General features: G+C 36.5%; 2 protein-coding genes across 2 annotated transcripts; one reads left to right on the top strand and one right to left on the bottom strand.

The window, feature by feature from the left end:
• Window positions 1-1,081: 1,081 nt before the first annotated feature.
• Window positions 1,082-2,649, top strand: LOC106173392 (uncharacterized). The gene has a single exon (XM_013554522.2). It carries the CDS (start codon window positions 1,191-1,193, stop codon window positions 2,427-2,429), a length of 1,239 nt encoding a protein of 412 aa, XP_013409976.2. The 5' UTR covers window positions 1,082-1,190; the 3' UTR covers window positions 2,430-2,649.
• Window positions 2,650-5,193: 2,544 nt separating this feature from the next.
• LOC106150371 (transmembrane protein 236) lies at window positions 5,194-17,476 on the bottom strand. The gene is made up of 3 exons (XM_013523119.2): window positions 16,321-17,476; window positions 11,642-11,720; window positions 5,194-11,318 (listed from the first exon to the last, which is right to left on the bottom strand). Exons 1-3 carry the CDS (start codon window positions 16,749-16,751, stop codon window positions 10,725-10,727), a joined length of 1,104 nt encoding a protein of 367 aa, XP_013378573.2. The 5' UTR covers window positions 16,752-17,476; the 3' UTR covers window positions 5,194-10,724.
• Between the last annotated feature and the right edge of the window lie 501 nt (window positions 17,477-17,977).

The following is a 17,977-nucleotide window of genomic DNA, read 5'->3' as shown; positions in this document are numbered from 1 at the left end:
AGGTAATGAAGCCAATTAAGACATTTACTACAGTCTTAATATAATTAAACCGAGTCTAATTTTAACTTTATCTAAGGGGTTGAAGTCATATATAGACTCCTTTAACAAATAAAAGCATCCATCAAAATTTGATTAAAGTTCTAAATATAAAATGCATACATTCAGGTAATATGATTATAACTCGGGCACCTCAATGATTTAAACTAAAATTTGACATAACTCGGTTAAAAATAGAAGTTTTCCAAATATAATTTTGCCCTGAAATCGCAGCTACCTGTATGATACAAAAATAAAGCAACCTTGCTTCTAAATATTTCAAATCTCACGTTACGCTGTATGACCGTCCATGTAAATTTCAATAGGAATTTTTTGATCCGATGAAAAAGATGTATATGTGATGAACTGGATATATATGTCAACATATAACACTTAAGAAAATCATAATATTAGTAATATTAGTAATGTGCGATCCTCTATCTTGAGAGATGGCCGTGTGCACCCACAAACAACTCCACATCATCAAAAACACACATTTGAAAAATGACTACATCGCTAAGCTTGAAATAAAGCACAGACGACTATAAGTGGTGGTAATACCAATGTTTTTGTGAGCAAAAACCTATCTGCATTTAGAATGTGGATAAAACATCTAGAAATCGGATGGGGTGGGGGACTCTTACAGGCCCCAATCTGCTCCTCCGTGGTTTTACAATACTTGAGTCAGCTTCACTCAACAAGCATACGTCACTGTCTTTTGTAGCTGAAAATCTCTGTAAAATGATACTTTCATTCAGTAATGCGACCCCAAGACTGTTTTCCTTGCATGGAACTTCTACGAATTGATAATGCGGGGAAAATCCGCATGTAACAGCCCACGCCTTAGATCTAATAGGAACTACTATTTTTACGCTATATAACCTAACCAAAGTAACCTTAGGCGAACTTTGTCTCCCATTTAACAAAAGCCCGAATACTAGTATCATCTAATGACACCTTGGTATGTGCGTCAGTTCATGTGGGAATTCCCCCCGTAAAATGCGACTCCGCCCAGTACGCAAATAGCTCACTATAAAAGTATAGAGAAAATGGCACATTTGATACAGTTGTTAGTCAGCCAGATGTATTCGTCAGCATAGGCTATAAACGCACTATAATCCGTGTTAAGGACACACACTCGCTGACACGCAATCATGTCGGACAAAGTTTGGACACAGCTACATGAAGCAGTGAGAGGAGGGAACATAAAGATAGTGAAGAGTTTACTAGGCAATGGCAGCGAGGACATTAATGTCGCAGGCACAGACCCTTCTTGTTGGTGGTTCATAAACTGGACACCTCTACATGTCGCCGCGCACTGTGGCAACGTCCCCATCGCCCGTCTCTTGGTTGATTCAATGGCGGACGTCGGCTGCAGGACTGAAGCAGGGAAAACGGCACTACATTTGGCATCGGAACAAGGCCATTTTGACATGGTGTTTGAACTGCTTCGACTCAAACTAAAATTAAACTCACGGGATGTTTTTCGCCACACGGCTCTGCATTGGGCATCGCAGGGGGGACATAAAGAAATAGTGAAACTTCTGCTCTCGCACAAATCGAAAGTGCATCTTAAAAATACAGCAGGGAACACGTGCCTCCATCTGGCGGCTGAACGGGGCCACGTTGATGTTGCAGACCTACTGATTGGTTCAGAAGCAAGCGTCAATGACATCAATCACTGGGGGGAATCCCCGTTGCACCTGGCTTGCAAGGGTCGACATGTCGAGATGATCAATTTTCTTGTATACAATAGGGCCAATTTACTTCTACGAACCAAGGACAATAAGGTGCCTGCTGAAATGACAAAAGACAGCGAAATATCCTCTCAATTAGTAAACCTCAGGCTCGTTGAAGCACGGGAAGTCCTCATGGACAAAGCTATCGGTTTTGTGCATAAAAGGGTGAACTTGGCCCAGTGCCGCTTTCTCGTTCGCAGAAACGTCACCGACGTGGAGCTGGACGACTTAGAATACGCTTACGTTAGAGACGGAAGTGAGCAGCGACACAGAATGCTACAACTATGGAGACAAAGAGTGACAGAACCTTCTGTTGATCACCTTAATGAATTATTGAAAGGAAATCAGCTGAAATTACAATCAGAACAACTCGAAGAATGGTATGAGGACATTAAAGGAGAAATACTAGCTTTTGATTGGACGGAGTACGAGAGGTTTTTAGAAGGGAGAAAAGAGAGGCAACCAAGAGAAGCAAATGAAACTATGACGTCAGACTTGATCCATGTGACCTTGGACAGATGCTACGTCACTACTGACTTGCGCACAGTGTTCATACCAGTTGGTAATGTGAACGTCACTTCCGACAGCGGCTCAAGTCAAAAATGCGAAGCATTGGAATTCCGTTATGTGGGCAAGAAAATACTTTCAAAATAAAATCCGTCCGGTAACTGACAAACTTAAGTATTCTTGTAAAATATGTCTACTTCTTTGATATTGAAAATTATCTGTGAAAATTAATGGGAATTTATACACAAATGATGGTTCAAATAAGTAAAGGTACGCAAATGTACGCAAAATCTCTGCTGTTGTCACACTGTAATGTGCATTTCAAAGAAAAGGCGAGATTTACTGAGATTATTATTAAAAGGTTATAAAGCAATCTTTTGTTTTAGTCCCTACACTGCTTTTACTCTTATTAGTGCGCCAAGTTTATCAAGTCTTTCTGATAGAGAGGAGAGAGAGAGACAGAGTGTAGGCCTATGTGTGTTGTTGTTGTTGTTGTTGTTGTGTGTGTGTGTGTGTGTGTGTGTGTGTGGAGAGGGATCCAGAATTTGCTGAAAGAGGGATGGGGATGGTTAGTTTTTTTATTGAAATCGCTCCCATACTCTCCCTCCTCCCCCCTCCCCCCAAAAAATATTTTAAACAAAATTTTAATAGCTACGTTTACCGACAGATTAAATGATACAAGTTAAATTAACAACACAAAACCAAAATGATTATGTTATGTAAGGTTTATAACAATACTCAACTGGAAGAACTTGTCCTGCGTCATAATCTGCTCTGACGGTGTCGACGCACTGCCAGACGACAGGAAAAGTTCGAAAGAATGGCACTTAACGGCACAGAACCCTGCTTAGACAAGAAATGAAACTTTTCCTATTTTTGCTCAGTAAAGGATGCTGTTTAGATTTGGCATACTTAAGAGTTTCATGCCTTTCTGATTGCACACAGGCAACTTTTTGTTGATTTGATTTTAGGGTTTGATGCACTTTGCAAACTCCTGGGCACTTTAAGCTACTTGCTCTTAAACCAATTGGACACTTACATTTTGTTATATTTTTAATATGAAAGCAGCCGCAGGTCATAATATTTACCCATGTGGAATTCACCAAACATCACCAAACATTTTAATTCACTACCTATTTCATACTAAAAAGGTAGTATTTACCATTTGCAAAACTGATGGATTATAAACTGATTTCAATCATTAAAACTAACAAGATATTGTTCTGATATGTAGGCCTATTTAGAGACGTAAATAAATAATTTTTTTCTAATCTTCACGGGGATTTCTTTATCATTGAATAATTAATGATAAGCAACAGCATGGCGTTATAAAGGTTGACAATAACACAACTTTAATACTCACTGATTAACAATTCATAACTTTATTTTTTTAACAACGTGGGTTCATTTTATGCTAAACAATCTTTTATGATTCACTCGTTGTGACTGCCTCTGCGTGCTCATTATCAATATATAGAAAGCTAGCAAACACAGATCGTTATTATAACGTTACCAGTTCGTTTTTTTCCCGTTACATTAACGTTATGATAACATTCTGTGTTGGCTGGGAAGGCATTGCATTTCGTATCGCGGTACACCTTACAACTGTTTTTTTTTTTACGTTTGCGTCACGAAATAGAAGTATGGGTTCTTAATTCATTAGGCCTTCTTTCAACTTCTCCAACGTCACTTCAATAGATCTAGGAACTGGAACTAGTGGAACGTGAAACTGGTGTGTGTGTGCGTGTGCGTGCATACGAGCTTGGGTGCGTGACTCCATGAGTGCGTGTTTGTGTGTTTGTTTGTTTGTTTTCAGTTTTACAAAATGAATATTCCAAGATGTGGATATGATTTACTGTTTAACAGTTGCTGCTTCTATCAGCTCTGGCATTTGTTGGCCTAATAGTAGGGGCCTATGTGGTCTTTGTCTGTTCATTTTGTTATAGTGAGGAATAACAACAGCAGTTTGGAGCTTTCCAACGTTTATTCACCGACTCCCCTTCATACAACTTCACAAATATTTATATTCAATTTCTCCTTACTGATCACGCATTTACTTGTTTTCTTTTCCATTGTCTTTGAGTGATTACAAAATATTTTCCATTCTCATGTTGCAAGTCACTATGCAACATTTCCTTATTAGGTAATCCATTAGAGACTTGTTTTCAATTAAAGATATCTAAAATATTATTTGGATTACTCATGCTTGGATCTTATCCAAAACTCAGTTATCATGTGATAAATAGATGATCAAAATTAAAATATGTTATGAAACTAACCAATCACATTAACTGTTATTGACTTTGACCTTTTCCATCTTTTTCTGACACTAAAAACATGTTCTACACTTGTTGACTCTTGGAGAAACTTAACTTACACTCAATACCTCTCTGTCTATTTACTCATTTGATTCCGCTTTAATTGTTTTCTGTAATAAGTGAAAGTGTAAGTAATTTGCTTTTCAACATACACCCCTTCTTCAAAAGAATTCGTCCTCGAATTCTAAAACTTTACAACATACGCTCCTTTTTCATTTTTTTTAGATCAAAGCAAATACTAAATAACATAAAATACTTAAAATTCTTTTAAAGGTTAAATGACAAGGTCACATATATGTCATCAATTTAAATGTTATACGCAAGTTCATCAAATTCTGCAAAATTACATGAAATAACAATAAAAATTACCGCTAATCTCCCTTAAACACTTCATGTATATTATAAAGTCATGCAAAAATATAACTATGAAAAGTAATTCTATATAATTAACTTATACTTAAGATTAAAAACATATTCGACATGAAACAAACAATATTACCTGAAGGAAGATAATGTAATAACTTTTTAAGAAAATGCAATTCTTCGTGGATATAGTTCGTATTATCATTTACACTATTTAATGTGTGGCCCAACAGTTTTCTCATGAGGATATCGAAAAATTTTGCTCTCTTATTATGGCTCTGACACATCATATTTTCCAGTTTTCTCTTTCGATTGTCTTTTAAGACACTTTGACAGTTTAGGTATGCACTACGTTAGACAATAGGGTTGATCACTCCCTGTCCAATGAACATCATTCACCACAACGTTGCGACCAGCGCATCGCTCATGATGAAGTACATATTCATCTTCATATTTGTCCACATTGTAGCTATCCTCTGTGATGATTATAAGAGAAATACTTGTTTATGATAATTTAATCCACGGATTTTATAAAATCATACTGATATATAATTAAATCGCAAAATGTGAGAATCTCCCTTAATGCATATAATCAGTTTTTTTTTTTTTTTTGTCATCATCATTAACAAAAGTTAAATACACTGTGCATATAACAATAATCATTTGTTCAAACATCTATGACCGACAATCATAATATTGATAAACCAAATATATTTATAATTATAACAATTCACACATTTAATACTTAATACACATTATGCAATATGTTATTAACATGCAATAACATTGTAAATCAATTAAAGTACAGCACGCCAATAATAATGATCATGGTTAACACACAATAAAATGTTCATTATTATATATCAAAGTACATGGTGATTAAAAAAAATCATAATATTCATCAGGATTTAAGTGTAATATTATTTTCGTGCATCTCGCACACTCTCAATAATAATAATAATGATATATATATCAGTGTCTGAAATCCTTTAAGTAGCAATAAGAATGAATCATAAAGTCATTAATATTTTGTGATCGTACACACACTTCTTATACGAAAAGTTCACTCGCAAAGATTAATGCGTTATGTTAATTATAGACACGTGTAGCAAGTCAAGTCGAATTCAGATTGAATTAAAATCAATCTACATTATGATTATATGTTTCGAACTGAATATAGAAAAGTGCACAAGCATGATTAATGCGCAAAAATGTACAATATTCGTTCTTGAATAATTTTCTGGGTTTAAAAACTGTGAAAAGTGACAATGGGATAATTCGTTCCAAAATAACGTTTTTGTTTATTATGGTGTTTATAATTATGCAACCATGTCAATGTTTAGAGTAGTCTGCAGGTATAAAAACTTGAATGAATTGTCAAAATGAGAATAATTATTACTTCACTTTGTAAAATGAATGAATCTGTGGCTCTAAGTTCCTTCGGCTTATTAATTGATTTTGTTGCGAAATGTTATAATCACTACGGTATAGTAAGCACTATATTGTTTACGTGTACTTGTTTTTTTTAGTAAAGTCACCACTAATGCCAATTGCCTGTCCTTGATATACAGACCAAATTTCATTACGAGCAATACGCTCTATGTTTCGAATAAATTTAAACTAGTATTTGAGATTAATCATCTGTAGAAAGTATTTCGTTTGCTAGAATAGCATCTGCCATACAAGTACAAATTTCGCCTGTCTCTCTCTGCTGTTTGAGTCACTTTCATATGTTCAAATAATCACTAACATTATTGACAAGAACATGAGAAAAAAATTGTCAAATTAAGCTAAAGAACAGTTGATTCCGTACTTAAGGGTTTATTAAATAAATCATTGCGTTTCATGTTGAAAATAGCCGTTGGTGAATGGAAATACTGCAACGAACCAAAATTAATGTGATGTTGCTGTGCAATCTTAGTGTTGTTTTGACAACTTGCCACTTGGGTGGAAAAATAATAATAAAAAAATCATCTTAGTTCTAACTGCAATAGCAAAAGATTTGATTGACACATTAATGACAACTACTTAAAGAGGTCGTTGTTCTAGGGCATTCCGGGGTAATGTCAGTGACTGACTTGTCAAAACATCTCGTCTGTATTTTATCAGGTTACTATATGCCTTCCATTATGATGTGTCGTGAACCTTGTGATAACTTGTATTACATCGTTTGGATGTAACGTTTACTCATATGAATAAGATCAATGTTCTTTGTTAAATAGTTCTTTAGAAACAAAACTGTCTACACTGAGCGTGCTGATGCTGCCACAACATTACAGTAAAAATTCATAGAATCATCATTTCAAAAGGTCAATGCTCATGGCTTTTCCAGTGTTTACTGCATTAACTTGGCCTTTTTTTAGAAAAGGATAGAAAATAAGATAGAGTAGACAGAAAAATAGTAAACCGGTTTACATTTAAGGTTCAGTTAAGCTGTCTCACCGTTGTCCAAATTATACATTTGACCTATGTGTACTTTTTTACAATGTGTAAGTGTACTATCTTTTTATTTACCAGTGTATCGATTATCTAACTCGTCTCGAAGAGATAATAATATCATTATGTTTCCTCTTTAGTTTCTTCGTTTTCTTGGTCTTCCTTGCAATGTCTTATTGATATGATAATCTAGTACCACTGGACTACTGTACTCACTCATGCTTTCTTCGATTATACCGTGTTGTAACATTTCGTCTACTTGTTTGACAATTTCATCTTTCAGCTTCGGTGACGTACGATAAAATGTTTGTTTCACAGGAATATCATTAATTGTGTCAATTCTAATGTATGTTTATACATATTTGCTGAACCTAACTCTGATAGATTGGTAGCAAAAACTTCACGATTACGTCCTAACAATATTTTCAACTGTTGTTTCTGATCTTCACTCATGTCTGAAACGGCAAAGTTTATATTTAATTCATCTGCATTCCGCAATGCTTCTTGATCTGATAACCTATCACCTTTTTGTGCTGTATCTCCTTCTGACATTTCATTTAAAGTACTGACACTTGCCAGACTCACTGAACTCGCAACTACTAATATTGTTCTTTTAGGAATGAAAATACTTTCATCGCTAGGGTTCATTATTCTGTAAGCGGATTTGTTTTTATCAATTGAAACCAAACATTTTGCTCCGATAAGTTTTTTCTTGGACTCAAGCTTTCGTACTGGCTCTAGTAAAGCTACTGAAACAGAGGAAGAATGTGATATATTCACTCGTATTAAGCATTCACATCTGGAATAAATTCTGATTTAAAGTTACGCACTAAACCTAATACGGGTGGACTATACAAAGGTACGAGCAAATTATAATCAGGCAATGCCATGCTATCAGACGATAAATCAATTTTTATATTGTGTTTTCTTAAGAAATCTGTGCCTAATATCAAACCTCTTGGCAATTGACTAAATACGTGGACTTTATGTTTTATGATCACATTACCAAAACAAAGTGGTAACTCTACTTTTCCTAGAACTTTAATCACAGATCCATCTATAACTGAAACTTCTTTTAATGACGGTTTTTCGTATACATTTCGATCTTTCTTTCCTAATTTTGATAAAAGAGATTCGGATATACAAGATATGACGGCACCGGTGTCAACCAAAGCATTGACATGATGTTTGTCGATTTGAATTGATATTAGATTATTAGCTTGGTAATGGGAAATAATAGAAATTGGCACTTTTCTATCTTCAATCTTGTTATAAAACCGTTTCTTTTTCTTAGCCGTTTGTTTACACGTACAGAATGACATACTTTTGCTATGTGTCATATTTTACCACAACAATTACAGTTAAAATTGCGAGCAAAACAATTAGGTCTAAGATGCGTGTACTCACCACATCCCTGACACATCGGCCATGCTCTTATCGGATTTCGTTGTTGAGGATAGTTCGTATGTCTAGCTGATGATAATGTGTACTCTGAGCGTCGCAGATGCCTGTTTCGCTGGGGCATAATTCTGGCGTTGGGAGTGATTTTTTCTGGATACTCTATAGGGCTCCCTCTTGGGGTTTCAAAGTTTGTTTCATTTCTGGTATCACATGGATCTTGCAATAGATAGATTGCAGACTGTGCACTGACGGCGTCATTAATTGAACTTTGAAGAGTGTCTATTTTCTCTGTTATCATTTTTATGTCATTTCGTTGACCTCTTCTCGTCGGCTGAACTGCGTTTTCTGCAATGCGCGCGTGGTGCATAAGAGAATCAAATTCTGTGGGCTCCCTCTGCAATACAAATGGACGGATTTCGGGGAGTAACCCATTTATTACCACTGTAAATGCCGTTCCCTCATCTAAACACGCACGTTTGGCGTCGTGACGCATCGACTCGATGTACCTCTGTACTGGTTCTTCTGTCAACTGTTGACGTCTGAAAAAAGCTGAGGCTTTCTCCCAAGTTTCTCCGGATTTCAGTTCATATCGCTGTCGGAACTCGCGGACTAACGATTTCCAGTCTTTCTGTATTTCCACTGTTAAACACTCGAACCAGTTTAACACTGTTTGATTCAGTAAGAGATGAAATTAGGCGGTGATTTGTTCATCTTCTAGTTTTTTTATATTGCGTATAGTTTTCAAATTGTTTTAACCACCTTTCTATATCTTTGTTTGCGTTACCACTTTTCTGGCGCTAAAGTCAAATCTGAGGACATTTTCGTCTTTTTTCAGTTATTAATTGTTGCTAGGGTAATGGCTTTTGGCGATTTTCAATACCCAGCATACTCAGTTTTCGCTGCACTGGGGCACTGACGATGTTTGCCTCTAGGTGGATGGTGTGAACCCTTCGGTGTCTACGCTCCTGCCGCCGTCATCACCATAACTGTATCGCCGTTCCACTTGCCTCGGTAGAGCGGGGATCGATTTTTCCTCCACCACTTCTTATATTGAGGAATGACGACAGCAGTTTGGAGCTTTCGAACGTTGATTCACCGACTCCCCTTCATACAACTTCACAAATATTTATATTCAATTTCTCCTTACTGATCACGCATTTACTTGTTTTCTTTTCCATTGTCTTTGAGTGATTACAAAATATTTTCCATTCTCATGTTGCAAGTCACTATGCAACATTTCCTTATTAGGTAATCCATTAGAGACTTGTTTTCAATTAAAGATATCTAAAATATTATTTGGATTACTCATGCTTGGATCTTATCCAAAACTCAGTTATCATGTGATAAATAGATGATCAAAATTAAAATATGTTATGAAACTAACCAATCACATTAACTGTTATTGACTTTGACCTTTTCCATCTTTTTCTGACACTAAAAACATGTTCTACACTTGTTGACTCTTGGAGAAACTTAACTTACACTCAGTACCTCTCTGTCTTTTTACTCATTTGATTCCGCTTTAATTGTTTTCTGTAATTAGTGAAAGTGTAAGTAATTTGCTTTACAACAATTTGTCCGCTTTGCTGCCTTGAATAGGCCCCTATAAACCTGAAGATGTCTGTATATTATCCAGCTTTGCTGAGTAGTTCGTACCCTTTAGTTTTCATACAATGGTTACAATGCACGTTTAGTAAAATACGCACCATGCTATATTATGAAATAATTAACTACTTAAAAATATTTTCAGTATTTGTGAGATGCTGATCTGATATACCGGGTAGGCATATTTGGTCTGTTTGGTCTATTGCGTGTAGTTAGGTCGATTCCAGTATGCACTCATATATCCCGTTTTTTTTTTTTTTGCATAAAGTCCTCTTTGTAAGAATAGTCTTGTTAACCAAACGTCCCTAGAGTTCCCTAGCTATAATTCCTCCACTTCGGTTGTCTGAATGCCATTACTTTCCCCCTGCAAGGTCATTCCCTGTTTTGCGGGACTAATCTGACGATGCTGAAGCATCCGCAGCTGCAGGGAATACATGACGACGTAGGTAAAACTTTTTATGGGGTGGATTAAATCGCTGATCATGTCTTGTGCACTAATATCATAGTTTTGTTCGTGAATAATGCCAAAGTGTACCATTATTGCCATTCTAACGACGAGAAACGGACCATCCTGGAGAAGGAGATTACAGAATATATAAGTTCTTGCTCGGGGAACGTCCATACGTTCGCACGTGCATTCTGGTGGCACGGGGATGAACTTGAGCATAGACACAAAGGAAAGGGCAAATAGCACATACACCCAATTAGATTGGAACACGAGGGGGTCATGTGCCAGAACAAACAGTTCTACGATGTCATACGCAGTGAAAAGGTCGTTTCCCATCGCTGTGATGACGTCAAAATTGAATTCCCGTTCTCTCAGTCTTGCCATCCACTCTGTCACCACCAGGTTGAATACGACGATTTGTATTGTGATGGCGGTTTTTGTGTCTAGTTCAATGGGCGTCTCTACCTGTAGAAACGATTTAAATGTGATATAAATTAATTATTAGGTTACCCATAGATGCATACTGCCTTATCTTATTCTATCCGTTTATTTGTTTATCATATAAGGAAACAAGTAAGCAGGTTTGTATTTATCTTTTAAAAGTATGGGAAACATTTAAACAGAATTCTGAAAAAAACCTGCGTTAAGTTCGAGATACACCCACAATTTGCTTTCCCAGTTCTCATTAGTTACCCATTTTATTCCCCAAAATTGCGGTGTTATAACTGTACACATTCTCGTCATCGCAAAACTTGGTAAAACATGCAGCAGTGTATGATAGTCTTTACCTTGACCTTGGTCCCAATAAGGTTGACAACTAGGCAAGGCAAAGCACAGACTAACAGATAGATCACGATTGAAGGCCGCCTGAAAGAACGTAAAACCCATGACTATGTACATGTATATAATTCATTTATATGGCTTGGTAGAACATATTTAGTGATTTATTAAAAAAAAAACTTTCATCCCGTAATCCGTGTCTCTTTGAGAAATTTAATGAGTAAACAGTCGTGAGTGGACCAATGCTATATACCGCCACGAGTTTCTGGATTAAATTTTGTTTATAACACTGGACCTCTAATCTGGACAATTTGGGTGGGCGGCGTTAATGATTACATAAATGATTACATGAAGCTATTCGGTTGTTATCTGTATTTTCGCGTGCTGTTGTATCTACATTACACGGAAACAACACACACACACACCACAGGTACATTTTCAGGCCCGTAACAAGCAATTTTAAAGGGGAGGGGAGTTCCGAAAAAAAAAAAAAAAAACGCGAACCTTTTTACCCTCTAAAATGAGCCACAAAGAGGTAAGACAGAAAATTTTGACTCAGAGCGGGCCTTTTCTCATCAAAATAGCCCCACCGCTTCCCATCTTCGGGTCTGTATCAGTTGAAATTTCTCTGTCTCTTATAAAATTGGAGTAGGAAATCAATATTTTGGAGCTCGAATACACCCATCAGTCTTGTTATCAAGGCCCTCTGATAAGATATAGATATAGTTCGTAAGTAAAAAAAAATTAGTTCCATAATAAATGATTTATAATTTTACCAATAGCTATCAGCTTTATTACGCGAAAACATTGTTCATATTGTCTGCATATTTATACACGGCATAGACTGTAGAGTAGTGCATCACGAGAGGTCTATCAGATTGGCGCTGTTTATGCGTGTACATCATGTGCTGGCACCCTGAGGATCATTGCGCCATTTTAAACTCGCAATGTAAGCTATATTTATGGTGTTTTGTTCTTTAACATAGGCAGTGGGAAAAGCTTACTGTCTGGGCATGCTTTCGAATGTGTAGGGCCTTGCTATTGCGTTTTTTCATAGTTAGAAATGGGTGCAAAACTGGTGGGCTACATAGGTCGACCCTAAATTTTATTACTTTTGACAATTTAATTTTATTAATCAAGGCGTATTTCATTAGATTGCAAAATTACTTGTTTGCAAATGCAATTTTACGCCAGAGAGAGAAGACTGGGTTTTTCATCGACAGTTTCACAGATATCGCCTGACCCTAAGATCTAATATACCAAAGATTCGACACTCGGCAATTCTTCAAAGGGTAATCCGTTTAACTGTGGAAAGACGTTCGTACGGCGGAAGTAGTCGCGTTGTGTTTGTGCGGAGGTCGAGCTCTGTTGCATATGGGCGATTTCAAGGTCGGTAAAATACCGCTTTCAGTCTTGTAGTTTCTCTGAAAATGTATGTGCAGAAGGGAAAACTAACAGGGTTCACTTGTGTGTAAAATTTGCAATATTTTGGAGCAGATGTCATCGTGAAAAATTGCCTTCAATCCGTTGTTGCATCCTAATTAGCAATATGGGGACGAACAAGCGAGTCTGAATGCCTTGTTACCTAAGGTCTAACACGGGTAATTTGATTTTTTATACGTTGGATTTTATATTATTGATGACTGAATAACACGTTGGTTTTATTGGTTGATAATTTAATTTAAAACACCTTCGTTTTCTTTGAAAATTTAAACAATAATTCGGCAATAAAGCAAGATGGCGGTGCAGATCATAATCGCCGGGGTTCAAATGCAAAGCCGAACATGAAAGTGGATCTGTACAATGCGTTGACAGTTTTACTATGTCCATCTAAACAAGTAGTGGACGGCCCTAGGGATAAACTTAGTTAAGATTTAGCTTGTTTTCGTAGAAATATTTATCGGTAAAGATGACGATAAAACAAGATGGCGGGGACTATCGTTATCGAGGGGCTTCAAATGCAAAGCCAAACACGAAATTGGACCTGTACTTTGCGTTGTTAGTTAAACTGTGTCCATCTAAACAAGTAGTGGAAGGTCTTAGGGATAAATTTAGTTAAAATTTAGCTTGTTTTATGAGAAATATTTATCGGTAAAGATGACGATAAAGCAAGATGGCGGCGACTATCGTTATCGAGGGTCTTCAAAAGCAAAGCCGAACACGAAAGTGGACCTGTACTTTGCGTTGACAGTTAAACTGTGTCCATCTAAACAAGTAGTGGAAGGCCTTAGAGATAAACTTAGATAAAATGAAAGTAGTTTCTTAGAAATATTCATTGGTAAAAATGACAATAAAACAAGATGGCGGCGACTATCGTTATCAATGGGCTACAAACGATGGTATTTTTATCCGTGATTTATACCTAAGTAAAACAATTCAGTAAAATGTGTCTCACATCCTTATAATTATTATTTTGCTTTATTTTCAGATGCCATTAAAGTGGGTAAAGGCTCACAGGAGAAAAAAAATAGAAAAATCTGGCAGCAAAAATCGGTAAGCTCTCTGGTCTATAACTAGAACTTTAGTTTATGGAGTTGAAAGTAAAATGTTTTATATACATGGGCACTATTATTCTGTCCCTTGTATGTCATGCTCATTTAAATATTTCCACTGCACCAACAACATTATTACCAGTATAGAATACAAAGGCTACATGTAGGTGCTCTCACCACAGTGGACTTACACAAATGACAAATAATAAGAGACTAGCAGATGTCAGAACCTTTTTAACAGTAAAATATTATTTTATTATCTCAGATGAATGTATAATAATACAAGTGTTGCAGATGATTTAGTTGCACCACTGTCAAGTTTGATAAGTGATTGTCAACAATCAGAAAGACACACTGATGTATTAAATTAGCAAATGATTCACAACACAATGGTAAGGTGCGCCCGAAATTAAATGTTTAATTTTTGCTTAATAGTTTTACAAGTGCACAAAGAGCTAGGTCAGTGTTGTCTGCACAGCGGACTTTAACATAACATGAGCAATTAACACATGTCAGCATCTTTTTAACTGTGTGATATTATTTTTTCAGATATATGTTGCAATGGAAGTGATTCTGATGACGACGTACCTCTGTCAAGTTAACTGGGTGCTACTCAAGAACCTGACAGGCACATTGATATTTCAGCAAATGGACCACCTTGAAACTAGCCATATGTTGTTCTTCATGAAAAACAAACATATCACTATAAATTGTCTCCCTTCTGTAAACTCTGAAGTTTAGTGTACTGTCAAGTCTGGGTTGGAACTGGTCAGTAGTGCTCTTAGCAATAGATAAATATTATCACCAAGTGCATAATTTTTATTGAATGAGATATTAATACTGAAACAAGTCAAAATAGGGGGAAAATGAAACTAGTACTCCTAAATAAATTACCTATCTGTTGTGATTGTGTCACAGTCAGTGGTATCTATAGGTGTTAACATTTTTATTTGCATTTCAATTTCTGTGCCTTATTAAATCTATAATAAAATGCTTATGAATAGAACATGACTTGAATTATGTTTGGGGCACACACATTGGTAGGCCTGTCTGGAATGCCTCCCAATTCACTGCCACCTCGCCCAGCATGTTAGGCATTCCATCAAAAGACTGATGTTTCAAAACTGATTTTGCAGAGTTTAAAAATATGTGCATGATTATGAAGTCGCAAGGAAACTATATTGCATGTGTTCTTTATAAATATGAAATAAAAACGAGTTAACTTTTATTAGATTGTCAATATAAAGATATGTCTTACCTTTCACTATTATTATGAAGTAAGTACCCAAATAAGTGTTTGTGAAAGTGAAATTAAAAACTACTTTTTCTTTAAGGATTTTTTCAGTCATTTTTGTTTCACTGATTTGCTATGAGTATTCTGGTAAATTTCAATCAAGTATGCTCTAAAGGACCGCTGATAGTGACAAAGTTTTACAAACATGCATAATAGATCAAGTTTCTGTTTTGGTGTAGCTTCACCAGTCAGTTTCTCCCAGTAGGTTAGCATGGCCTTATTGTCCAAAACAGCAACGAATATCACTATCAGTTACGTTGATAATCTCGTCACGTTTCCGGCTATATCTCCACGTTGAGTCAATTTCTATAAAATGGCAGCTGTTGTTACAGGTAGTGCGCTATTGGGTATTGCCTCTTCTGAATATTAAGTATTAAGACAACTACGAAATATAAACAAACTACATCTTTAGCACTTTTTAATAAAAAACCTCCATGTGTGCCAGTGCTAATCCAATATGGCGGATCTACTTGACGACGATGTGGCGTCCTCGAGAATGCACGAGAAATCACGCTATTCGCTAAACAAAGGTTTGGTACAATGGGGATTAAAAATAACCCGGCTATCAAAACAACTTATGGGGAACAATAGAGCAATGTTTTCCCGTACGAACGTGTGGTCAAAAGGAAAATGCCGCTGTCCAATCTTTCCGTTTATTAGATCTTAGCCGTTTATTAGATCTTAGCCTGACCCCAACACTAACCCAGCTAACTGTAATATTATGCAGGAGCCCTTTGCACACTAGTTTCTCCCAGGGTAACACACACACACACACACACACACTGAGAGAGAGAGAGAGAGAGAGAGAGAGAGGAAGAAGATGAAGGGAGTGAAAAGAAGAAGAAGAATAGGAAGAAAACAAAACAACCACGCGACGATATTACATTGTAATCTGCCTTACCATCCTCGGTCTACTCTTGCGGCGTGGAAGAAAGCAAATTTGAAGGTCAGCCATTTTATTGGAAAGTATATCACAGCACTTCCCAGAACGAGAATGGCGACCGATATTCCCCAGTATTGAATATGTTGATGTGGCAAAGACGGAATGTAGCTTGGGTAACCTGCTAACTCTCCGTATCTCCAAATTGTCAAAACAATAGGTAATACTATAGCAATAAAACTAATGAACTCCGTCAACAGAAGTCTCTTCTTCAGGCGCGGGGATCTGCCTTGTCGCTGTTCCTTTTTTACGCCATCTTCGTCGTTGCACTGGCATAGAATCGTCTGGCTGTTTGCGGTCTTCTCGTCTGCTGCTTCCGATCCCTTTTCCATATCCAAACCTTGGTCTTCCTCATCAAATGTCCCGTACTTCGTAGCCTCGTCACGTGACATGGTCTGATGTTCACTCCTTAAAGATGCATACAAAGTCAGTTTTTTGTCACAAAAACCAACCAAATGCCAGCATATACTGTAGTTTCAAGTGGTATAACTAAGAGAATTACCAAAAGACATTGTTTAATTTTACCCCGAAGTGATGTTTGAACATATTTTTCTGCTGGCATTTTAAGCTGTATGTCAATGGGGCAGGAAAGTAGGTCACGGAAGTAGGTTGAATTTACAACAATAAATTTAAGAAAGGAGGAGTCTAAAGGTCTTTTATGGCCGATCGAATGATCTATTCAGTTTATCCCTTGGCATGTCGAATTTATTTGAGTCATATAAGAATCTAGTAGAAGTGGTTTACATGTGTTACTGGGAATCAACACTCCATCGATGCTCGGTTCGTATGTACCTTTAAACATTGACTTGTATTAGTTGTTATGGCGGGACCAGATTTGCGACTAATCTAACACTGAAGTGACCTGGGAAATACAGATATACATGTATGAAGCTAAACGAATATTGCAGTGCTGATAAGGCAGTCAAACTCAATGATATCTGTTTGATTCCTGTTGGCATTACATTAAAAACACATACAATTACCGTGCCTCGTCACGTGACATGGTCTAATGTTTACTCCTCAAACATTGACTTGTATTAGTTGTTATGGCGGGACCAAATATGCGATTAATCCAACACTGAAGTGACCTGGGAAATACAGATATACATGTATAAAGCTAAACGAATATTGCAGTGCTGATAAGGCAGTCAAACTTAATGATATCTGTTTGATCCCTGTTGGCATTACATCAAAAACACACACAATTACCGTGCTGTAAATTTGTTGTGTGCACCAAAGTAATACGCCCTGATAAAGTTATCTGTTTTATGGGTCTAATAAAGGCTCTTCATTAGATATTAGACACTGCTGACTCCGATTAGTCCTTCATATGTCTAATTGTATTTTTTTTAAAGTTTTGTTTTTCATTTAGGAATTCTTGGTATTTTTTCTTTACATAAATACATTACAGTATTAATGTAATATAAGGGGTGGACACCTTTAATTTAAGGCAATATCTAAAATCATAGATAACAACTGCGCCTGACGCTCATAACTTTCCTGCCATAGTGATAGACTGTAGCCATGTACGCGATATGTCGATACCATCAAGTGAGGTCCATTTTATATGGATAATTTTATTTATTTATTTATTTATTTATTTATTTATTACTGTTTG

The sequence above is a fragment of the Lingula anatina genome, chromosome 7, assembly GCF_051362555.1.
Source record: "Lingula anatina isolate TDL-2025a chromosome 7, LinAna3.0, whole genome shotgun sequence".
Lineage (NCBI taxonomy): Eukaryota > Metazoa > Brachiopoda > Lingulata > Lingulida > Lingulidae > Lingula > Lingula anatina.
Note: the sequence above shows the minus strand (reverse complement) of the source record. Positions and strands in the feature narration are given on the sequence as shown.

Bases quoted from the DNA above. Each gene is read 5' to 3' on its own strand.
- LOC106173392 (XM_013554522.2), top strand. From the start codon at position 1,191: ATGTCGGACAAAGTTTGGACACAGCTACATGAAGCAGTGAGAGGAGGG.
- LOC106150371 (XM_013523119.2), bottom strand. From the start codon at position 16,751: ATGTCACGTGACGAGGCTACGAAGTACGGGACATTTGATGAGGAAGAC. The intron at 11,721-16,320 runs GTAAGGCAGATT...ACGTTCTTTCAG, and splicing joins GCAAGAGTAGACCGAGGATG to GCGGCCTTCAATCGTGATCT. The intron at 11,319-11,641 runs GTAAAGACTATC...TCGTTTCTACAG, and splicing joins TTATTGGGACCAAGGTCAAG to GTAGAGACGCCCATTGAACT.